Source organism: Aricia agestis, chromosome 2 (assembly GCF_905147365.1).
Source record: "Aricia agestis chromosome 2, ilAriAges1.1, whole genome shotgun sequence".
Classification (NCBI taxonomy): Eukaryota; Metazoa; Arthropoda; class Insecta; order Lepidoptera; family Lycaenidae; genus Aricia; species Aricia agestis.
In genome coordinates this window covers 19626393-19652292 of record NC_056407.1, presented here as the reverse complement: position 1 = coordinate 19652292, position 25900 = coordinate 19626393, and the positions used below count along the sequence as shown (strand labels likewise).

Here is a 25900-nt window from a genome sequence, read left to right as displayed (position 1 = left end):
TTTTGTTTTTATGAGAAGCATCCTAAGTATATGCTACCAAAACGCAAGATTTTGCACCGAAGTATACTATGGTTCCGAAGATACTAAGAGAACTCCGGATTCCTTATAGATACAAGTTTGGGGGCTTAGGCGCTATTTTAAGGCCTGAAAGCATATTATGCTACTATGCAAATTACATTCATCATCATCATCATCATTACCACGACAGGGTCACCAATGTCACAAAAATTGAACATAACAAATTCAACCTTAACTCGAGAGCGTAAGGCACACATTTGACATTACTTCTGAGAAGTAAGTTGCTTCGATAATACAAGTAACATCGCCTGTCTCACTTCCATACAAACGGCGCGAAATCGCCGAGATATTTACCTACTATTCTGGAAAACAACCTAATTTCAACTTTTTGCATTGCGTCTAGCGTTCATAGTACAATAACTGTCTGCCGTCTCTAGGGTATGTTATTCGAATATTCGAATAGTCGTTTTATTCGAATATTCGACGATTTTATTATTCGAATATTCGCCAAATAATTTTTCGAATAATTCGAATAATAAGAATATTTTTATTTTTCTTTAAAATGCTATTAACACATAAAATTAATATGAACTAAGAACATAATTAAGTTTATTTTAGAAAAATAATATTATTTATGAATATTCTAGATCTTTTATGATATAAAAATCTGTTTTTAGTCTAACAAATTAATATATACGACCATTCATCGTCGCCGTTGACCATGTTTTAGTCGTTAGGATTCAACTTGGACTCAAGGACTTATTGACTACAGAACCCTAATACGGAACCCCGAACCAGCAGATTTTTTGTATGGTGATAGGTTATTTTATTTAATTTAACAGTAGCATTGTCGTTACAGATAGAACAATCCATATTTTAGGACCATCAAATCGAAATATTTAATCCTTTCTATCTCTGTTAGCTACATCTTTCGAGAATTTTCGCGGAGGAAATTGATGTTTTTCTTACACCTATTTTCTAACATACCCATTAAAGAATGTATAAATATTATTGACGAAAATTTTTGCACTTCAAATTTATTTTGAAACCGGTCGTGTAATTTGTTAAAATTTATAATTATTTCTGAATATAGTGGAAAAAGTGCACGAAAAATAGTGTTTTAGTGTTCAACATGAATTTCGGTGCCAGATCTCGGTCTTGGCCGAGAACGGAAACCCCGTCTCGGTCGGTGGCTCCCTAATATCATGTTATTAATGGCATTAGCAAACTTCAAGTTACTAAAGTCACCAGCTCCATGATTATTTCACCCTCCCCAGAGCTTCGTTGTAATTTTTTTCTTTGTTCGGTGTTTGTTTTCTAGCGGGCCTTTTTTATAGTTTCGAGCCACGTTGACACAGGCGAAGCCACCTACGTGAATCAGAATGTGGCTCGAAAATATCAAATAGACGGGTGAGCTGGCTCAGTATTATCCTATCAATCCCTAAGCGGCAGCCGGCTGCCGCATAACAATTGAAAATCTATTGTGTCTGCGATACCCACGATGGAGGTGTTAAGGAACAGATACCATAACGTCGTTAGACTAAGCATAATCACATTAGAAAGTAAAAGGTGGTACGATCGAAAACGGTTTACAATTTACAGCAGTTCCTTTGCCCAGCTGTAACCTTATATTATAAAGTTTTAAAGTGTTTAACAATGAACATTAACTGTTGATAAAAGTAAAAACAAGAATTATTTACTTTATACTATTAACAAAAAGGTTGTACAAAGCTTCGTTTTACTTTTAATCAGAGTTTTCAGCATTTTTCAGAATTTTCCAATTATTCGAATAATATTCGAATTATTCGAAAATTTTTGTAAAATATTCGAATTATTCGAATAGTAAATTTGTCGAATAATAACATTCCCTAGCCGTCTCGCTTCAATATGCCAGCTTACTTTTGTTTCTTTTACCACGTGTTCACTTCGATTTTTTTTTAATGTAAGTATTGTTTAAAATTATCTGCAGCTGATATTATAATATGATATTATATGTATAATATAATTATATACAGTATGTAACAAAAATAAGTGATAATACTTTAGGGTGTGTACGTGTTCCTTGTAGAGAGTTCATTGTGAAAGTAGCAGCGCTGAAAGACGAATTTTTTTTTCACTTTTGTATGGGCAAGGGCCCGAGCGTCACGAGTTTCCCCATACAAAAGTGAAAAAATATTTTGGTCTTTGAGCGCTGCAACTTTCTCAGTGAACTCTCTACAAGGAACACGTACACACCCTAAAGTATTATCACTTATTTTTGTTACACCCTGTATAATTTTAAGTAAGTATGTGTGACTGTTAACAAATTGTAATAACTAATAAGATACGTAGAATAATATGCACTGTGTGTTATTCTACGTAAGTATAGTACGCGATGGTTTACTAGGTAAGTAACTAAAAAGAGTGAAATTATTATGTATTTTTAACAAAAGATAGGTAAAATTATTTAATACTTTTTAGTTCATATAATATGGATGTTATTATTGTTTTTATAAATTAGATAAGAATTGTTGTGCTTAGAACAAAAAATATTCTTTCAATTTAAGGGCATTCCCTACGGAGAATCCGTAATTTACCGTATTCAGAGCCTTATAAACTCATAATTTGAAAGCTACAGAGTTATAACAAAAATACAGCAATAATCTTCATTATCTTAACATTCCTTTCCACGTTTCAAATTTTCTATTTTCGTTTATTATACTCATGATATCAGCTTCCAAAGTAGAGCCAATTTATTAAAATTCAAGCCTACATTCAGCATCTCCTTAGTATTTAAAAATTACTTTTTAACCGACTTCCAAAAAGGAGGAGGTTATATGTTCGGCTGTGGAGATTTTTTTTTTGTATGTTCAACAATTACTCCGCCGTTTGTTAACCGATTTTCGAAATTTTTGTTTTGTTGTATTAGGTTTCACTCCAATTTGGTACCATGTTCACAAAAGTGGTGACCTGATGATGGGATCCATGAGTAATCGAGCGAACTCCTCGAAATTTATATGGAAAAATATGGTGATTTTGGTTTTATGAGAAGCATCCTAAGCATATGCTACCAAAACGCAAGATTTCGCAACGAGGTATACTATGGTTCCGAAGATACTAAGAGAACTCCGGATTCCTTATAGATACAAGTTTGGGGGTTTCGGCGATGTTTTAAGAACTGAAAGCATATGCTACTATGCAAATTATATTCATCATCATCATTACCACGACAGGGTCACCAATGTCACCAAAATTGAACATAACAAATTCAACCTTAACTCCAGAGCGTAAGGCACACATTTGACATTACTTCTGAGAAGTAAGTTGCTTCGATAGTAGGCGGCCGAGCCGCAGCGACCAGGCCGCGGCTGCCATCGAGATAGTCATATGATATTTTTTATGGTAGTTGATACCTTAGTATGCAACCACCATAGACCATGCGCACCTGGGGCCGAACGGTTCTCGAGTCGAACGGTGGGACCGGTTATAGATGTCCCAATTCGTACACCACATGTGGCCGCTTGGGAGTTGAAGCGTTCGAGGCCGGTTTCCTGCACGATATAATTTGTTGCTAATAGTTTGTGTATTCTCAAAACTTCACACTCGAAATATTTCGTGTAAAGTCTCGTTTCGAACGGTGGGACCGGTTATAGATGTCCCAAACTCCCAATTCGTACACCACATGTGGCCGCTTGGGAGTTGAAGCGTTCGAGGCCGGTTTCCTGCACGATATAATTTGTTGCTAATAGTTTGTGTATTCTCAAAACTTCACACTCGAAATATTTCGTGTAAAGTCTCGTTTCGAACGGTGGGACCGGTTATAGATGTCCCAAACTCCCAATTCGTACACCACATGTGGCCGCTTGGGAGTTGAAGCGTTCGAGGCCGGTTTCCTGCACGATATAATTTGTTGCTAATAGTTTGTGTATTCTCAAAACTTCACACTCGAAATATTTCGTGTAAAGATCGCTCGAGTCATACAAATGCTATGGACCGGTAGATGTCCGAATTCGTACACAAATTCACCCTCCTATTGGTGGATATGTAGCAAAGTAGTTCATAGTTGTCAAATAAATAAATTACGAACAAATATTCGTGCTTGTGTTTCTTTTACAATATAATTCCCTACTTATAAGTTAATGTGTTTAATAGAAACTTAGTTAAATTACAGTAGCGTGTACAAATGTGAATTCTGTGGAGTAGCTGAATTATGCCCGGTTTCTGAGGAACTTTTAACGGCAGTTTATCTATTCGTTAGCGATATTGGTTCGATAGACTAAGAAAGTGCGTTTCTGAACATCGCAATGTAAGATAAACTCCGTTTAAGCGCAAGTTAACTTAACTGGCCAATGTGTGCCGTTTATCGATTTCATAACTTTATTTGACGTTTTGCTTCAAGCAAATTACATAAACTTTTAGGTTTTAGCGTGCAGCTCCCCACCAAAACAAAAACAAACACAATCCAGAAAGTCCAAGAGTAGGTTAGGTTAGGTTAGAACTTAGATCACAACACAGAGGGAGCCGAGCGAGCGACGCGAGCGTGCTGCGGCAGCAGCCGGCGACCGTCTTACTTTCGCTTTATAATGGTACGGAACCCTCCATGGGCGATTTCGACTCGCACTTGACCGATATTATTATATTTTACCGCCTCATTGTTTAAAGAACTGCTTAGAATGAGATTTCTTACTCACAAATTCCGATTCGTTACTGCCCACACGTAACCGCTCATTCATTAATTTTTACCGCTCATTTAATTATTTTACTGTTCAATAATGTTTTCAATGATCCATTTCATTATTTTTTACAACTCATTTTTGTTTACTTTACTGCTTAGTTTTAACTGCTAAACTAGTTATTAAACGTGCCATTTATAATTTTTAACTTACCAAAACTGCAATTTACATCTGCCCCTTTAAATAAGTGCCTTATAATCATAGCTGGGCAACGTTAATCAAATAGTTAACTTCGTTAATCGTTAATCCGTTAAAAAAAATGTTAGCTTCGTTAAACGTTAAGCGTTACATTTCGGACGAATTAACGCAAGTTAACGTTAATCGTTAATCCGTTAATATGTGTAATAATGGCCTTGTAATTTATATCATTGCGTTAGTGTACATACAAAACTTGTTGGTTTAAGGTGTTGGAAGTTAACAGGTTAGGGACAAAACAAAATCTATACTAATATTATAATTGGGAAGAGTTTGTTTGTTTGTTTGAAGGCGCTAATCTCAGGAACTACTGATCCGATTTGAAAAATTATTTCAGTATTAGATAATCTATTTATCGAGGAAGGCTATAGGCTATGTTTTATTGCGCTAAAACTAATAGGAGCGAATAAATAGAGGAAAGTGTGGAAAAAACGGGAGAAATTATTTGAAATGGTTTACGTGAACGCGCTAATCTCAGAAAGTACTGGTCCGATTTAAAAAATTATTTCAATGTTAGATATCCCATTTATCGAGAAAGGCTATAGGCTATATTTTATCACGATAAGACTAATGAGAGCGAAGAAATAGAGAAAAATGTGGAAAAAATGGTGGAAATTATTTGAAAGGGCTTATTTGAACGCGCTAATCTCAGGAACTACTGGTCCGATTTGAAAAACTCTTTCAGTGTTTGATAGCTCATTTATCGAGAAAGGCTATAGGTTATATTTTATTACACTGAGACTAATAGGAGCGAATAAATAGAGGAAAATGTGGAAACAACGGGGAAAATAATTTGGAAGGGCTTATCTCACGAACTACTGGAGCAATTTTTCTGTTATTTGGCACAGATAAGAAATAGAGCATCATAGGCTATTCTTTGTTGACTAATTTGTCTGTGAAATATCTTATTCACGCGGGCTTAGCTGCCCGGACGTGACCACACGAAATATAACGTTATTTCGTGTGGTCACGACATCATGCGTAAGTGGCTGGACCCAGTTTGCTGGGTATAAAGATACTTTGAGTCCCGAAAAAGAATATAGGATACATTTTGTCCCGAAAAATTTACGGTTACTGCACAATATACTTTTATGATTTACGCGTAAACTATTAAATCTATTTTAATGGAATTTGGTATGGAGATACTTTGAGTCTCGGGAAAGGACAAGGAATACTAATTTTTTCCCGGAAAATGTACGGTTACCGCACAATAAACTTTTATGATTCTCGTCTAAACTTATATTTAATCTATTTTGATGAAATTTGGCATGGAGATTGGAGATTTACTAATTTGAATCTGGGACAAGGAATGTTTTTTGTCCCGGAAAAATGTGCGGTTCCCACACAATATACTTTTATGATTTGCACGTAAACGACTCAATCCATGTACGGGAACAACTATATAGTATAAAGTAAAGTCCATGCGGACGAAGTCGCGGACAAGTGGCAACAGCTAGTACTTCTATAATTATTGTATTCTACTTAACTAAATTATACTGCACTCTTCTTTATCAACATGCAAATGCAAATGATTTATAATAATAATAATAAACAAATCACCCTCTCTATAAGCACCGACGCTGAGTAATGAAATGATAAAACGAAACAAATCTCTTCTCACTCGCATGCGCCTGAAAATGTATCTAGTATTGTTTTTGGTTCGCTGCTGCCGTGCCGCGGCGCCGCGCCGCGTGATTTATTATTATTATTATAAATCATTTGCATTTGCATGTTGATAAAGAAGAGTGCAGTATAATTTAGTTAAGTAGAACTTGCCCGCGACTTCGTCCGCATGGACTTTACTTTATACTATATAGTTGTTCCCGTACATGGATTGAGTCATTTACGTGCGCCTGAAAATGTATCTAGTATTGTTTTTGGTTCGCTGCTGCCGTGCCGCGGCGCCGCGCCGCCCGCCCGCCCGGCACTTGTCGTTTCATACTGTTTGAACCTGTTTTCAATTGGATTAACGATTAACGGACTTCTGCATATTAACGGAAGTTAACGAGTCCGTTAATATTTTAAAAAGTTAATCCGTTAATCAAAATGTTAACTTCGTTAATTAACGATTAACGGATTAACGAGTTAATGCCCAGCTATGCTTATAATATTAACCGAACCAAAGTTACGAGGGTGCAAGAATACGACGAAACGTTTCGAGAAAAGGTAGGTAGTGCCCGTGCGCGCTTCGCTTGGCTCATCTTGGCGGGGGCACTCCCGTGCACCCAGATATCTATACTAATATTATAAATGCGAAAGTATCTCTGTCTGTCTGTCTGTCTCGCTTTCACGCCAAAACTACCGAACCGATTGTAATGAAATTTTGTATACAGATAGTCTAAGGCCTGAGAAAGGACATAGGCTACTTTTTTACTGAAAAAAAAGGGTTGGAAGGGGGTGAAAATACGAAAATTTGTTCAAATTAAGTTAGTTCCAAAAATTCATACTAGATGGCGCCGTGCGTCTCTTACATCGCGCTAACGCTTGCCCAACATCTTTCTATAAGAGGTGGTATCATCATACATTCGAGTTCCGATTTTTTTCGATTGTTATTTCTTTTTTTACGTTATTTAATAAGTCAGTACTTTATATTATATACAGTGACGTAACCTTAAACCTATCAATGATAAATAGTTTATGGGTAAGGTTGTGTAATTGGGGGGCTAAATAAGCTTTAAAATTTGGCATAAAATATAAAGTTTAATTTAAAAAAAAATATTATGTGCACACTGCACAGCTGTTTTGATTTAAGGGGTACCAGGGTTTTTTTTATAAAAGCTTTTGACACCAATTTTGTTGACATCGCGCGCTATAAACTAAAGTCCACGCGGACGAAGTCGCGGGCAACAGCTAGTTTAATATAATAAATAAGTACATCTTCTTATCTTTCTCGTGTCACAATGTTAGTTACCTTACTCCTCCGAAACGGTTTTACTGATTAAAGATTATACTCCTATTAATCCTTCGATCGTGGATTCTTGGAAACCTATTGTTACTATTGTGTCTCGCTCACCGGTGAGCTTGTAATAAGATACGTAGAATAATATACAGGTGTATTTTTCTACGTATAGTACGCGATAGTTTACTAGGTAACTAAAAAAGTGAAATTATTATTTTTAATCAAAAATTAAAACCGACTTCCAAGGTAAAAACAATAATAACATCCTTTAAATAATATGAACAAAAAAGTATTAAATAATTTTTCCTATCTAATAGTGCCTTTTTCCGAATTCGGCTAAAACTCAACTATTTCTGTACTCAATCTTCATAATTTTGAAGTCGGTGCCAGTTACAAAAGTTTCAAATATTCTGGCAGACTATTTAAAGGATGTTATTCGACTTATTCGGCCTGACCGAGCACAACACCTCGCTCGGTCGGAAGATCTTCCTTTGGCCACCACACATATCCCACATTGGTGACCCTCGACAGAACACGCCTCCTTCATCATCATCACTCCCCGCCCCTCCGCACCGCGCCAGCCAGCATTGCCTCATCGGGTACATCGTCCACTAGCCGCAATGTACCGCGGCCTGGGCGACTCCGCATCGGCATCATCGGGCTTTCTCACTACACCGACCGGTCAGCAAGCAGAGCACATCTCTCCTGGTCAGCACGTAGCATCGGCCCCGCACGGCAGCTATCCGACTCACTGGATCCCGTGCAGCAGCTTACAGTTCCGACTCACTGGGACTCACTGCAACAGTTCCGACTCACTGGAACTCACTGGCACTGGCGATTCAAGCGACAAGACTTCAAGATTCGACCTCCGGTCTTCGGGGGGGAGTGATGTGGCGGTACCCACAATTCGCCTAACATTCCTGCATCGCGCTATCGAAGTTTTCTGAGCGCGTCGGTATATATACGACAGCTGAAATGTATCACGTGGGCTTCGGCCTGACCGAGCACAACACCTCGCTCGGTCGGAAGATCTTCCTTTGGCCACCACACATATCCCACATATCTAACACAGTAAAAAACTTCTCACGAAACCGAAGTCGTGGTGACTTCGGTTTCGTGAGAAGAGTAGTTCTTCTTGTTTCCATATAAATTTTGAGGAGTTCCCTCGATTACCCATGGATCCCAGCATCAGATCACCACTTTTGTGAGTATAGTACCAAATTGGGATGATATTCTGTATGCCAAAAGAAACATTTTGAAAATTGGTTCACAAACGGCGGAGTAATCGTCGAATATAAAAAAACGAACATAACACCTCCCCCATTTTGAAAGTCGGTTAAAATTGTAGCCTATGTGTTATTCTGATGTATAAGCTATATTATTGTATAGTTTCATTATGATACATTGAGTGGTTTTTGCGTGAAAGAGTAAAAAACATCCATACATCCACACATCCAAACAAACTTTCGCCTTTATAATACGAGTATTATGCCCGTTTTCACCAACGACACCTAAAATTTAGGTGTCCCTTAAGCGAATATAAGGGTCACCTAACGCAAGTTTTGTTTTCACCGACGTTTAAGTGACACCTAAACCATTATAATTTAGGGGATGAGTTGACAAGCCCGTAAAGCTTAGGTGACGTATATTTTGATTAAAACAACCTATTATGCGATTCATCCGTCAAACCATTAGGTGACCCTTATAATTTAGGGGATGAATTGACGACCCCGTAACACTTAGGTGACGTATGTGGCAACGACGACGACGTTAGATGGCGGTTGCCTCGACAATGAATCTGTTATCGAATGGCCGTCTGATATTTTACTTGTAAAATAGCGAACTCCCATAAATATCTTCATATTTATCACAAGCCTTCCTCTTTAATCACTCTATCTATTAAAGAAAACCGCAATTAAAGGGAACAATCCCTTTGTTCCCTTTAATTGCGGTTAAAGATGTGGACAGAAAAAGCGACTTTATGTTATTCTATGTAGTGATATACGTCACCTAAGAGTTACGGGATTGTCAATTCATCCCCTAAATTATTGAAACAAAACTGACGTTAGGTGCCCCTTATATTGGCTTAAGGGGCACCTAAATTTTAGGTGTTGTTGGTGAAAACGGGCATTAGTAGGATATAATATTTATTATGTATATTCTAAAGCGGAAGAGTTTGTTTGTTTGCGCGCTAATCTCAGGAACTACTAGTCCGATTTGTAAAATCTTTTAGTGTTAGATAACCCATTTATCGAGGAAGGCTATAGGCTATATTTTATCAAGCTAATACTAATGAGAGCGAAGAAATAGAAAAAAGTGTGGAAAAAACGGGGAAATTATTTGGAAGGGCTTATTTGAATGCGCTCATCTCAGGAACTAGTGGTCCGATTTGAAAAATTCTTTCAGTGTCAGGTAGCCCATTTATCGAGGAAGGCTATAGGCTATATTTTATCACGCTAAGACTAGAGGAAAGTGTGGAAAAGACGGGGGAAATTATTTGAACGCGCTAATCTCAGGAACTACGGGTCCAATTTGAAAAATTCTTTCTGTGTTAGATAGAACATTTATCGAGGAAGGCTATACAGTGTAAACTCCATGTAACGTCACTCTATTTAACGACAAACTGTCTAAAACGTCGAAATCAATTGACTTTGGTTGATTTAGCTGTTCTACCATACAATGATACACTCTACATAACATCACACCCACTCTCAATAGCGACAAAATCACAACGATTGATTAATAAAAAGTACCTTTTAAGTTACTAAAATTAGTTAAAAATGCGCAGCTATGCACGTTTTTTTGTCACATTGTTATCCTAGCCCGCAATAAACTCGACTTTCGGCATCATGCATTCCGAACTTTGTAAGAAATTCGTTCTTTTGTTTACAAATTGGGATTGCTTGCACGTGTAGGCTGTTTTTGACCATAACTATTAGGAGAAGGAGTCATGGCTTATTACCTATCCATTATCATATTCTCAGTTGAACATAACCTTTCAAACTGAAAATAATTATGGTTAGTAAAAGAAAATCACTACAATACATTGACGAAAAAGTTTCGATTTTTCTTCTCTCCATTTAACGACAACTCTATATAACGTCATAAAATGCACAGTCAATTCAGTGTCGTTATATAGAGTTTACACTGTATTTTATCACGCTAAGGCTAATAGGGGCGAAGAAATAGAGGAAAATGTGGAAAAACTAAGGAAATTATTTTTATGTTATTTGGTACACATGAAGAATAGACCACGTGAAAGGACTGTATAAGTTTCTTTTTTTGCGGAAAAAATTACGGTTCCGTGACATTCTTAAATTACGCGGGCAAAGCCGCGCGGAACATCTAGTTTTTTATAAAGTAGGCAACTACTTAAATAAAAAAAGTGAAAAAAAAATGAGTATACAATTATAAAGGTATACAATGAATGAAGTAAATATTTATATCAATTTCTAAAAATTCCTTTAAAAATTTAGTTTAATAATTATTCTATTATTAATATTTCTTGAGTTTTAATACGAATTTTATCTGCATATTCAGGTGTACTATATTTACGATTTCCTGTGGCATTTAAAATAGTACCGTAACTTTACTTACGTATTGTAATTTATACTTACCTAAGTATATTTTTATTTTTTATGGGTTCCGTACCGATACAGAGCCAAAATAGGCAAAAAATTGTGTTTCTTGTATGGGAGCCTCCCTTAAATTTTTATTTTATTTCAATATTATTATTATTAAATATTAAAGTAAACATATAAAAATCATGTTTGTTGTATGGGAGCACATCTTAAATATTAATTTTATTTTGTTTTCAGTATTTGCTGTTATAGCGACAGCAGATATTATGTAACACAATCTGTGACAGAAGTCTAGCTATAGCGGTTCTTGAGATACCTACAGCCTGAAGACAGACAGACGGACAGACAACGAAATCTTAGTAATAGGGTACCGTTTTTACCCTTTGGGCACGGAACCCTAAAAAGGTGACTTGATGATGGGATCCATATTAGTCATCGAGGGAATTCCTCGCTATTAATACTGAAATTTATCTGGATGATATTGTGTATTTCGATTCATCCGAAGTATTTCAATTTAAATGGAAATATTATATTATAGTGATTTGGATACATATGAAGTATTCCAAGTAAATCTTAACAAAAAGTTAGATTTTGCGCCAAGATATACCATGGTTTGAAGATGGTGATTGGTGAACAGATCTCCGGCCTCCTTACAGATACGTGTTTGAGGGTTTCGACGTTGTTTAAGAATTGAAGGCATAATATGCTATTAATGGTACATTAGATTAATCATCATCATCTTCACTACCCTCACACCTTGCAACATTACATTTTGACTCTATTATTAGAATTATTAAGTAATAGTTGTTTTTCATAGTTTTTTACATCGAGACTTGGATCATTATTCCGCTGTTTGTGGACCGATTTCGAAAATTCTTTTGTTGCTATGTAGGGTATAATCCGAATTTAGTACAATGCTTACGAAGGATATATTTCGCTAACAGTAACGTATACTGTGAATAGTTAACGTTTGTAGTGGTTATCTACATATAAAGCCTTGTGGTCTCGTAGATAACTAAAGGGAGTAAAATTATTATTTTTTAACAAAAAAATTAACCCTACTTTCAAGGTAAAAATAATATTTTTAAAATTGTCTAAAAAGTATGAAATAATTATTGTTATTCTTCATTAGTGCCTTGTTCAAAATTCGACTAAACCTCAACTACTTCTGCACCCAATTTTCATTCTTCTGAAGTCGGTATCGGATAAGTTCTATCATCTATGTCAAGGATATCAATAACAAGACAAGTGCGTGTCGGGCCACGCGCAATATAGGGTTCCGTATGTCCGTCCGTATTCCGTCCGTCAATGAATGTACATTTATAACGTGTTTTACACTACTAACAAGTCTAACAACATCATCTCAGTTACCTACTTTCAAAGAAATTTGTACGAAATGTCCCTTTATACTTCGCCGAATACATTTTTTTTAGTTGATCGACTATTACTCAATAACATATTATGAAGTCTTGTATGCCGTGATAGTTTTCCTTTTAAATTCAGCATATTTCCTACTCTCGTGAGGTTTTTCACATTTCCAGAAGCAACCGTTTAGCTGGTAAGAGGGGGGGACATTGGACTCTAACGATTTTTTCCACTTTAAAACTTAATATTTTACAAACGGATCCCTAAATCGGAAAATGATCCTTAAATACTCATAATATTTTTAAAAACCTATCCAACGACACCCCACACAATGGGGTGGCCGCGAAAAAAAAAATTCATCCCCGTTTGATGTGTAGGGAAGGTACCATAAAAATATTTTTTCAAGGTTTTATGTACCATTTTGTCGGCATCATTAATATGTGCATTCATGCCAAATTACAGCTTTGTAGGTCCTGTAGTCTCTGAGCAAAACCGCGGACAGACAGACAGACAGACAGACAGACAGACAGACAGACAGACAGACGGACAGACGGACAGCGACAGACGGACGGACAGACCGAAACTATGAGGGTTCCTTGTTGACTACGGAACCCTAAAAACTGGGTGCAGAAATAGTTGAGGTTTAGTCGAATTTTGAAAACAGCAAATACAATTACTTATTTAGAGAATTTTAAGAATATTGTTTTTACCTTGGAAGTCGGGTTCAATTTTTTGTTAGTAAAATAAAATTAAGAAATTTAAAAAAACCCCCGCCAAAACAACTTTAAAAAGTAACGAAATAATATTTACTGCCTTTAAGTTCAAATAATTCCTAACTTGTGTAAAGTAATATTTTAGTCCATAATTGTTGTCACGGTGTGTCGGGGGACCGAGCAATTCTTATCTTATATACAAGAATTGCTCGTTTAAAGATATAAGATAACATCATTGTAACATCTTATTGCAGACGGAACCATAGATTTTGAACAAGTAGAGTAAGTATATTAAAGTAGAAAAATAAATCTTTGTGTTGTGTGGAATATGTATGAAATCGGGAATAGCATTAACCCTTAATTAGGCGCATTAAAAAAGTCATACAAGTAGTCGCATGGGGTCTCCACTGACCCCAAATAAAAAATGAAAATTAAGTTGCAAGAATGAATAAAACGAAGTATTAATTAAGCGAATTGTTAGAATGATTTATGACAATTAATCTTAATAAGCAAAAACCTTCCTTCGCCTCTATATTAACTAAAAAAATCAATCAACTACTACTATATCTCGAAATCTCATAGACTATATCACTATGGTTGAGATCGAGATTAAAAAAAACGATTATTCACTTTAATGACCAAATTTTTTTGCAGTACCGAAGGAAGTAGGTCCTGTGCTAACACTGACAAACATAATATTTTCCTTATTTGTATGATTTGTTACGCACTTGTGGTCATCACCATCACCATCCAGTAGTCAGGAATTATTTTAGGCACCTCTGGGCTCTAAAATCTTGTCTACCGATTCATGCCCGTCACAAATCGGTGCATATAGTTTAAAGTTAGGAGGCTAGGCTCGGAAAATCTCTTTTATCTTCAGAAACCTTCCAGCTGCCAGCGTATTTCACTATCTTGATCTATACTGGCATTTTTACAGAGCAATTGTATAAAAAAATGTTGTCAATAGAATGATATACTTACTAATATATTTATTAATTATCCTAAATTATATCAAAAATAATTTAACAATTAAACAATATTTTATATTAATATTAAAAAATATAAAAAAAAATAATTAAAATTGAAACTTGTCTTGTGACAAAAAAAGTCACGTAAGTGGTCGCATGGGGTCAGTGCGCAAGAGAGTAGCGACACATGCACCATCGTTAGCTAACTGGCTACCGCTTATTAGGATACCTCAATAGGAGTTAGAAAACTACCTAAACCGACGTTGCATTCCTGGAACTCTAGCATATTTTTTTGGTTTGAAAGTGATTTGACTCCATGCGACCAATTAAGGGTTAATAATGTGAATTTCGTTACACGGATGAAGAAACTTTTTTAAAATCATTAATGTAATGAGGATAGTTAACAAAGTGTGTCCTATTTTATAAAGCATTGTCATCTGAAAATAACGAAATTGTGATCTATTGACCCTGAAAATAAAATTATTGTTGAAAATTACAATAATATTTTACATTTATGGAAAAAACCTAACGCTTTATTGTGATTCGTGGCTAAACTAATATGTAACTACTATCAGAGAAGTTGTAGGCAGGTAGCCGACCTATGTAATTTGGTAGCGCTATGTGAAACTCAGCTAACGCTTGAAAACTTCAAAAAGGCGCCGCGAGGTGCCTCGAGCACTTTCCGCCGATGGACGCGCGGCGCTTTGGAGTAGTCTGTAGGTGGCGCGCGGCCGCCAGCGGCCACGAGCGTCCACAAGCAGCCGCCCGCGGCGACTCGAGCCGCCTCTGCCGGCCTCACCGCGCCTCTGCCGACCGCTGCCGGCGCTGCCGGCCTCTGCCATTCCGGTGTGAATCGGCCCTTCAGATAATTCGACAAAATGACGTGGGTGCGTCAACTGCCTATGAATCAATTTCTTCGATGATAGTACCTTCATGTTCAAATACAAACATAGGAAAACTCGACAGTATGGACAGCATGCAACCGAATTAAATAATTGCACGATAAGGATTTTTTTTTATTTGTAAGGAAGACTTACATTTTATTTAGGTTTACGATTAAATTGTGAGTTGTTTTTTTACATTTAGATACAGAATGATTTGAAGTTAGAACGCAACTTACTCCGTGGCACACCACATAACTTTGTCGGCTGTTGAACAAAGAAACTTCTGTAAGACCAAAGTTTAGGACAGGATAATCGCATTAGTGGTTGAAAATGTCCGAATGCTTAGGGCAATAGACTTGTTAGGGTTCCGTAGTCAACGAGGAACCCTTATAGTTTCGGTCTGTCCGTCCGTCTGTCCGTCTCTCCGTCTGTCTGTCCCTGGTTTCGCTCAGAGACTATAGGTTCTACAAGGCTGTAATTCGGCATGAATGCAGATATTAATGGTGCCGACAAAATCTATACTAATATTATAAATGCGAAAGTATCTCTGTCTGTCTGTCTGTCTGTCTGTCTGTCTGTCTGTCTCGCTTTCACGCCAAAACTACTGAACCGATTGCAATGAAATTTTGTACACAGTTATTCTAGAGTCTGAGAAAGGACATAGGCTACATTTTGATGTGGGAAAATATCTTATTTCCATGAAAATATCGATGAAAATTACTTCGCATTGCGCGTGGCCAGCGCTCATCCCGGGGGTCCTGGGTTCGAGTCCCGCAGGCGGAACAAAAAGTTTTCAATGTTCCTGGGTCTTGGATGTGTATTAAAATAATATTTCAAAAATCTTAAATATATTTTATGTATAATATTATAAAAAATCCAGAAATATATCGACGCGATGCAATGAACATTTTAGTTCTAATACGATTCAACAGATGGCGCTTTTTTTTTTACTTCGTTGTAACATAGAACTAATCATACTTATTAGTTATTATGTTTTTGTTTATAGTTTTTAATACGTTAGAATATTATGTTTAATAATATTATCACTTGCTATAATAATAATCAATCTATCTGATCTTATAGAACTCCTACTGCATTTCTAAGGAGTTCGAGTGTGTTGTGTTGGCCTATATTCCATCCAGAAAATATTTTTACATTTTAATTCTAATATATGAAAACAGATGGCGCTTTATTTTTTACTTCATTATTATAACAGAACTAATCATACCTACTTTATTATATATTATTGTTTTTATTCATAACTAGCTGTTGCCCGCGACTTCGTCCGCGTGGACTTTAGTTTATAGTGCGCGGTGTCAACAAAATTTGTGTCAAATTTAAAAACTTTTTAAAACCCTGGTAAGTGGTACCCCTCTTAGGGCCGCGCAGCGCGCTACACCGGAATGGCAGCGCTGAAAGTGCTCGCCTCGCCGCTGCCATTCCGGTGTAGCGCGGCCCTTAATTAATCAAAATACCCAAAAACAGCTGTGCAGTGTGCACATAATCTGTACTAATATTATGAATGCGAAAGTATCTCTGTCTGTCTGTCTGTCTGTCAGTCTCGCTTTCACGCCAAACGCCAAAACTACCGAACCGATTGTAATGAAATTTTGTATACTGATAGTCTAAAGCCTGAGAAAGGACACAGGCTACTTTTTTACTGGAAAAAAGGGTTGTAAGGGTCGTAAATTTGTTCAAAAAATTCATAATAGATGGCGCCGTGCGTCTTCTACATCGCGCTGACGCTTGCTCAAAAGTCTTTCTATAAGAGGTGGTATCATCTTACATTTAAGTCTCGATTTTTTTCGATTGTTATATCTATTCTACGGTATTAAATAACTCAGTACTTTATCTGTGCAGGCAGTGACGTAACCTTAAGACCAAATTTCACCAACGACTGTTAAAGTTAATGCTCGAATTAGTATCACGTTAGCTGTTTCGTTTTTCATATGAATGAAAGAGAAGACAGGATATTTTAACAAGCTGTTAACACTAACAGACGTTGGTGAAATTGGGGCTAAACCTATCAATGATAAATAGTTTATGGGTAAAGTTGTGTAATTGGGGGGCTAAATAAGCTTTAAAATTTGGCATAATATATAAAGTTTAACATACAAAAATGAAGTACTTATTGTTTGCACACTGCACAGCTGTATTTATTTAAGGGGTACCAGGGTTTTTTTATAAAAGCTTTTGACACCAATTTTGTTGACATCGCGCGCTATAAACTGAAGTCCACGCGGACGAAGTCGCGGGCAACAGCTAGTGGTATATATAAATTCTTAAAAAAATATTTTTTATCTCCTCTACACATCAAGCGGGATGATTTTTTTTTCGCGTGGGTGGACACCGTGTGGGTGTTGTTGGATTTTTAAATACTTGTCGAGTTTTTTGAATACTTAAAAATATTACGAGTATTCATAGACGATTTTCCATTTTAGGGATCCATTTGTGAAATAATATGAAGTTTTAAAGTGGAAAAAATCGTTAGAGTCCAGTGTCCCGTGTGTACGAAATCTTAAATAACTACTAAAAATCATAGTAACAGTGTTAAATTCATAGAATGGGCAGTGTCCAAAAAAATCACATGTACTTTTTATATTTTTTTTCGTTAAAATAGGGTATTTTAAGAATATAAATTAAATAATTTTGAAATTCGTTGGCTAGTTTTTTCTCAATAAATTTTTAAAGTTTCGCTCTGACGTCATCATCGGCCGCAATTGACCTCTGCAGTATGTTTTAAATTTCCTTTCAATCTTATTTATAATGGCTGGTTCGTCAAATGCAAGTTCTCATTATGTGAAAGCTGATACGAGAAACTTCCCAAAAGTTCGAAACGTAATGTTGGTCGAATTTATTGCTAATTTAACGCCATTGAAGGTCAAACAAAGGTTAAACATATTTGTTCAAAAATATAAGTGACTAATGGGTATTTTTTTCGTTTATATACAGAAAAACGATCACTGACCTTTCCTCGAAATGTTTTTGTAATAAGCAAAATTAAAAAAAATGGACAATCCCCATTAGTTTAAGCCAGTTTAAGGTAAGTATAAAAATTTAATAACCTAGCTATTGTAAATATATTCATAGTTCTAGCCGCGCATTTTTTTAAACCAAAATGCCTAATGTCGTTCCAGAAGTCTAGCTGTAACGGTTCTTGAGATACAGCCTGGAGACAGACAAAAAGACAGACAGAAAGACAGACGGACAGACATCGAAATCTCAGTAATACTCTTTTGTTTTTACTCTTTGGGTACATAAAATTTACCAAATTATCTATTGCCGCTATAGCAACAAATACTCAAAACAAAATAATATTAATTTTTAAGGGGGGCTTCCATACAACAAACGTGATTTTTGGGCCTTTTTTGCTCGATATCACTAATGGCAACAGGTAGGCACTTGAAATTTTCGTTAAGGCCTAAAATATATGTGTCCTCTAATAATTAATAATAATATTTAAATTAATTAAAAATTTAAGTTTATTTAATTTAATTTAAAATTTAATCTCAAATAAAAAACATAATTTTTGGCCAATTTTTGCTCTGTAACGGTACAGAACCCTTCGTGCGCGAGTCAGACTCGCACTTGGCCGATTTTATTGTTACCTCTTATATTGTTAATCATATAGACCAAGTAAATTATAGCAGGGCCAGGCTCATGTATGTTGTCGACTGGCAGTAAATTATATTGTAACCAATGATGAAAAACTCAAAGCAGATATGTTACTACCGGGGGCGTTGTGAAGATTCAAATACGGCCCAATTGGGTCGTCTGTTGTTTAGTCTGCATCGAGCGCAGTCACGAACGTGCCGCGTCTTGTCTTACCTAAATAAATTGAATATGACAACACGATTCGACGTTTAAAAATAGAACTGTCTCTTTTATGTAAATGGTTTTTCGTATCTTTTGTTTCACTTATCTGTCAAATGACATTGGGACCTTTATGACCCGCTTTACGAAATTCAGCAAACACGAATGAAACTTATATTAATTTTTAGATAACCTTGCATAAGTTATAACTGTGTAGTTTTTTTTTAAATAAAGTAATGGGAATGTAGAGATAATGACAAAAATATGTTTTAGTTTTTGCACATTTTCAGGCTCAATAATATTAGTAATTAACTAAGATTTTATACACAGTGCCTAAGACAATCATATTATATTAGGCGTGGAATGCGGTGAGAGGGCTACGATTAATATTAATAAAGATTTGTGCATAAAAACGACACATTTTTTTCTTTAACACCTACATCGTTATTGAGATATTTGACATGATTTTATACAAAAAGATAGTGAATAGAGTAAATGTAATCATTCTTTGTTATTATTATAAGAAACAAAGTGCTTTCCGTAATGATAATTATTATTTTACTTTGATATAAAACTGATACATTTAGTCACTTTTTTAATTTAAAATGCTTCATATTCCCATACCCCACAATAATGAGCTTTAAATCAGTACATGTAGAAGTCTCGGGCTTTAAAATAAGGTATGAATCATAGTGTTTGCCGTGGGTATTTTGTCCATAGTAAAGGTCCCAATGCCCTTTGTCAATGTTTGCATTTTGAATTTGAAAATTGTTCTGAAGAGATTTAAGCCGGAAAATAGTATGGACGTAACATATCTGTCTGTGTAGAGTATCATTGATTGTAACTAATATCGAAGACATGAATTGAGACGTATTAGGCTATTACACCTCAGGGCCCGACTAATTGCGCCACACCCTGTAGTTTAGGGGTGTTACTCATAAACCAGACAAACAAATGAAAATCTAGTGAGAAACTAGAGACAAATTAAGTAGTGTGTAAACGAAGCTATATTTTTTGTATACGTTATTGAATTTTTTTCAAACAAGTGAATGACAAAAATGCTTTTTTCGAACTTTCAAATAAAATCATTTTTTTAATTTATTGAATTCTTTTAAGAATAGTACATTACGCACCAAGGGAGGAAAGTACATAGAAAGGAGGACATTTCAACCCGCGCGATATTGTCATCCGAGCCTAAGGCGAGGGTGACAAACCTACATCGCGACACTGCGACCTACGTGGGCGACACCTACATCGAGGACGCAGGCCTACCCAGGAAAGACTCGGTCAGCAATATTCCCAGGTCATCATTTTGCTGACCGATTCTTTCCTGGGTAGGCTTTTTGCAGCGGTAACCGACATCCCCGCTGGCGGAGCCGCGGGCGACCGCTAGTTATGCTTATTCTAGATAAGGGCTCCCACACAAAACTGCGAATTCGCATCGCATCGCAAATATCTGCGACAAAACTCATAATAAAAATGACATTGCGATGCGAATTCGCACGAATGTGCAGTTATGTGTGGGAGCCCTTATACTGTATTATAAGGTATATGAAAAGAAACAAACAAAATGTACTTACAAAAATTAATAAATATTTTATTCTAAACAACAACAACAATACGACAACTTGTAGTCGGCAAAACACCAAAGCACTTAAACTATTACGTAAGTAGGTAGAGAAGGCGCATCCAGATGAGTATTTTGTAAATAATATGTATAGTTTAATAGGTCATGTATTGCAATTTGCATAGATACATTTAATGATTACTTAACTTTAATTTAATGAAGAGTTTGACAGGAAATGTGGGGAGCGTCAAAATCTTCACTAAGTTAAGACAATCACTAAGATTTGCCCTAAATAACTAAGTTAGTATAATACTTATAAATTCTTAGGCCCTAACCATATTGCTAATCGATGTTAACAGTTTGATGTGATCGTAGCCCAAGGCTGAATAATAATAATATACAGGATTTAACAGTATTACAAAATGCATAAAATTACAAAATCTGGTCTAGATTACGCAGTACGCACACCCGTTTAGACTATTCATTACCCTAGAATCTAGATACCTAGACTTTCATCACTCAACCTAGTAATAAAATTAATGCATCACAAAAAACTAAAATATCCATAGCCGAACATAATATAATACCTTCACCTTTGGAAGTCGGTTAAGAAGTCGAATATTTGGGATTATAATTATTTCTTTTAAAATTTGTGTATCGGCACTGGAACCTAGCGTTTTACGCATTATCACCGGTTCCCATTTTGAGTGCCAGCGCCGGCAACCGTTGTTTTATATCTCGGCTGCCGGCAGTATACTTACCGCCGGTTCCGATTATTGATATTTTTGGGAGCCGGCACCGGCAGCGGAGGCACTCCCTAATGTGTAATACAATATTTGGTACAAAAATATAATTTTATACAATTTCGGATGGAAGTGTCACTAAAAATTAACGGAATGTTTTTGGCAACCATACAAACTTAGGTACAGACTACAGCGTATAAAACATGATCTAGGAAAATTATTAACAATACGTGCAATATGATCCTTTGCTTTTATTTAGGATTTTTTTTATTTAATAAACAAAATATCACAATACTAGTTGATGTCCGTAACTCCGTTGCGACTTGTACATTTTTTCGGGACAAAAAGTATTCTATGTCACTCCCTGGGACAAGAATCAAAATCGGTTCAACGGTTTGGGCGTGAAGAGGTAACAGACAGTCATATTTTCGCATTTTTAATGTTAGTAATTACTAATTAGTATGAATTATGCATTAAATATCATGAATGACCGGTTTACGTTATTCCAATCCAGTGTTTCAATCCAGCGCTTTTTTTGCAAAATTGCATTCCAGTACCCGTTTACATTATTCCAATGGTAACCAGCGCTGGATTGGGTCACAGAATTGTAATAATGAAAAATTACCCATAATTTATTTTTTTCAAGCCTCATATAAAAAAATACAAAGCTTTTCTTTATAGAATTAAATGGATAATGTTTAAACATAGTTTGATTCGAAGATAAGCAGGTACCTGTTGTTGAGTAGATTTTTTTTATCTTAACTTAAATAATAATTAGATATTATTATTATCAGCATAAATGCAAATGTTTGGATAGATTTTGAACACAGATTACCAAGTAGTAAAATATCGTTACTATGCTTTGGAATTCAGTAAGACACGGATTGCTTTATGAGTTCAGTGGATGAATTTCCCCAAAATATCTTTTTCGTTGATATAAAAAAGGGTAGGAAGAAATTATTGTGCTATTGAAAAAAATCTATAATTTTTCTAGTCCGTTCCATTTATTCCTATCAATTTCTTATGCCAAGTTTCTTAGTTTTTTCACGAAGCTTTTTCTATTCACAAAATTCTAATTGTGAAAAGAAAAATCTGAAGAATAGGTCCTCAATATGAAGGCCAATATAACATTGTACAAAATATAGCTGGGGAAACCGTAGTGCAGGTAAAAATTTCTGTATGTCTCAGTTGCCTCAACTTAGTATCAAAATATATTATAAGTACTATTATACTATGTGAGTACTGTAGTAAAAAAAACACCGCTATAATTATTATTGTCACACGAGAGTCACACTAGCAACGCGCAGAAATTAACTTGGCAGCTTTTTTCATAGAGTTTCCTTATAACGAGATGCCTAATTAATTTCCGAGTGTAACACAATCATAACGTATACAATACACCCTTGGTATCCCTTTAGTTTATTTCTATTTAGTATACTTACATTTCAATTAAATAACAATTAGTTTAATAATATCATACTAATTATTAATACTTTCCCATAACACTGTTTTGGCATGATGCTTAAATGCTTTTGTACTTGGCTCTATAGTCTATTGTTAAAATTTTCTTTTATTCGTTTAACATTTCACTTCTATTTATCCAAAACTAAATCTTGAAGTTTTAGTTTTAGACCTACGGGGTTGGGCTTCTTTTTTGTGCGACCAGTCTTATGGTCGGTTTACATTATTTCAATCCAGCGCTGGAATCGATCACTGGATTGATCTATCTATTTATTTTTAACATTACATTCAATAAATATGCTCAATAAAAATTTGTTTACTTAAAAATTATAATGTATATTATATACAATCAGATCTTGTCATCAGATTATAGAATTATTAGTAACATGGTCAATTTCCTAATAAAAGTTATCAGTAATTGTTAGGACTAAAACTTACTGGCCAGGCAGGGTACGCAAAACCCTGGACTTGAATAATTATTATTTGTATAATTATTATTTTGTATAATTATTATTTGTATAATTATTATTTGTATAGCTCTAGATGTTGCGCTTTGAAAACCTGCGGGAACCATACATTTTCCAAAAAAAAAACAGATTAGATAACATCATCCAAATTCAATCGAAATCGGTCCAGTTCTTCAAGTCTATTTAACGGAAACATGCCAAAAATGTTCCTTCTTTATATAGTCTGTATAGAAATAGTATTATTCAAATACATGCTAACTACTGTTAGCATGTGAATTACTGGTAAATTTATTTACGCACTTATCTTACAATAGTTTACCATATCAGTTCCAAATTCACTAGAGTTCGTTCACTTCCACAAGTTGCTTGCTCATCCGCTGTGACGTCATATCCCGTGATTTTCACCTCTCTATCATCAATATCCATCACATTTAAAAGCACAACAAGCACTAATCACCATAAGTCTACAGAAAATCCATTGTTGGGCCTAGGCAGTAGGCAGATTTAATAGAAACTGGTCCATTTAAGGTCACAGCACACATATCAACTCGGAAAGGGATCGGCACCGTATCGCCTCGAGCCGTTCAATATTGTTTGTATGGCACTCGACCCTACTGCAACGCACACTAAGCGGAACCGTAACGTAATCGCCTCGCCTCGACAACAGGCTCCGAACCGGGATGCGACGCGTGGTCAACCTAGCGGTTCCCCCCGCTTACGGGTCGTCGTCTCCCCGCTTACGGCTCGTCGTCCCCGTGCTTACGTCTCTCCGTACTCAAGCTTACGTTTCGTCGGTGGACACCCATGCATGCCCCTTTCCCCTTCTCCGAGCCGTGAGCGAGGCGTCGCCTAGCCGTAGCCGAGTTGACCTGCAGGCGCTACTGATACGCTTTGGTTACGTGCATACGTTAGGTTGACGCCTGGTTGACGGCGAGGTGAAAGGCGATACGGTGACGATCCCTTTCCAAATTGATATCTGTGCTGTGACCTTTAATCTACATACGTTTACTTTTTTCACGTAAACCATTTCGTTTAGACAGTCACTACTTCAATCTTGTGTCCTTTTCTTTTGTGAAAGTTTACTTAATTCCTGTATACTGTTTCGTTCTGTCCGTTCACAGCTACTCAATTCTTATGAACTGTTTCATTTACTTTAGGAACAGCTACTAAATTCTTGTAAACTGTTTCATTAACTTCGCTAACAGCTTCTGAATTCTTGTTAACTGTTCCATATTGTCTGTTAACATTTGCTTAATTATTGTAAACTGTTTCATTTACTTTAGTAACTGTTTCTGAATTCCTGTAAACTGTTCCGTTTCATAGATCAACAGCTTCTCAATTCCAGTAAACAGTTCCATTTGGGCCGTCGGCATGCCGACAATTTCTGTTGTCGTCGCCCGGGACCGTAAGGGAGTGTTTGCACATCTCACACACTTGCCACACCCGGGGTGTCACGTCACCAGGCTTGCTGCTGAGGTTGAACTCCTTCAGACTGGACTGTTGCCGCAGCGAGCTCCCTGGAATAGAGATTAAAGAGTTTAGAATATAAGCCATAAAGCATTAAAAGGAAAATAGTATAATAGCGAATTAAGGCACACAAAACTTCTTATAAAACGTAAGTTAGACGTCCCGCGCATGAATTTAACGGAAACCGTACATTTTCCCGGCTCATAATTATTATTATCATGGGACGATACATGATATAATATGGTAGTGATGATGATGATGATGATGATAAACGTAATTTGCATAGTAGCATAATATGCTTTCTCTTGTTAAAACAACGCCGAATCTCCCAAACTTGTATCTATAAAGAATCAGGAGTTCTCTCAACACCTTTCGAACCTCGGTGCAAAATCTTACTTGTTGGTAGCATAATATGCTTAGAATACCTACTTCTCACGAAATGGAAGTTACCACAATACAATATGTTTTCATATAAAGTTTGAGGGGTTCCCTCGATTTCGACCTTTATGAATATAATACCAAATTGGGATGATACCCTATACAACAAAAGAAAAAATTTGAAAATCGGTTCACAAATGGCGGAGTAATCGTTGAACATAAAAAAAACAAACATAACACCTCCCCATTTTTAAAAGTCGGTTAAAATTGTAGCCTATGTGTTATTCTGATGTATAAGCTATATTATTGTAAAGTTTCATTAGAATCCATTCAGTAGTTTTTGCGTGAAAGAGTAACAAACATCCATACATGATACATACATGATACATCCATACATACATACAATCTTTTTAATATTATTAGGATATTCTTCATTTTAATTATAAAAAAAAATGTGCAAAGGTAGGTTTTGCTATTTATGTTAAAACTTAAAATGTTAAGAAGAAGTTAAACAATGACGCGTCCGTAACAATAGAACGGCTTACAAACCGAGAGAACAAAAACACGCCCCCGTCTTGATTTGATCAATTACATAATATGATCAAATACATTACGTTGATGCTCCATTAACTTCTAAACGCAAAAATTTTCATACTATAAGTTTTTCAT

At 35.9% G+C, this 25900-nt stretch overlaps 1 protein-coding gene across 1 annotated transcript in view; it reads right to left on the bottom strand.

The window, feature by feature from the left end:
- Positions 1 to 24340: 24340 nt before the first annotated feature.
- The window catches only part of LOC121737103 (pyrokinin-1 receptor-like), a 90592-nt gene continuing 89032 nt past the window's right edge, over positions 24341 to 25900 (bottom strand). Inside the window, exon 5 of the mRNA XM_042128660.1 lies at positions 24341 to 24903. Coding sequence (XP_041984594.1) covers positions 24722 to 24903 — 182 coding nt within the window. The 3' untranslated portion in view covers positions 24341 to 24721. The remainder of the gene's footprint in view (positions 24904 to 25900) is intronic.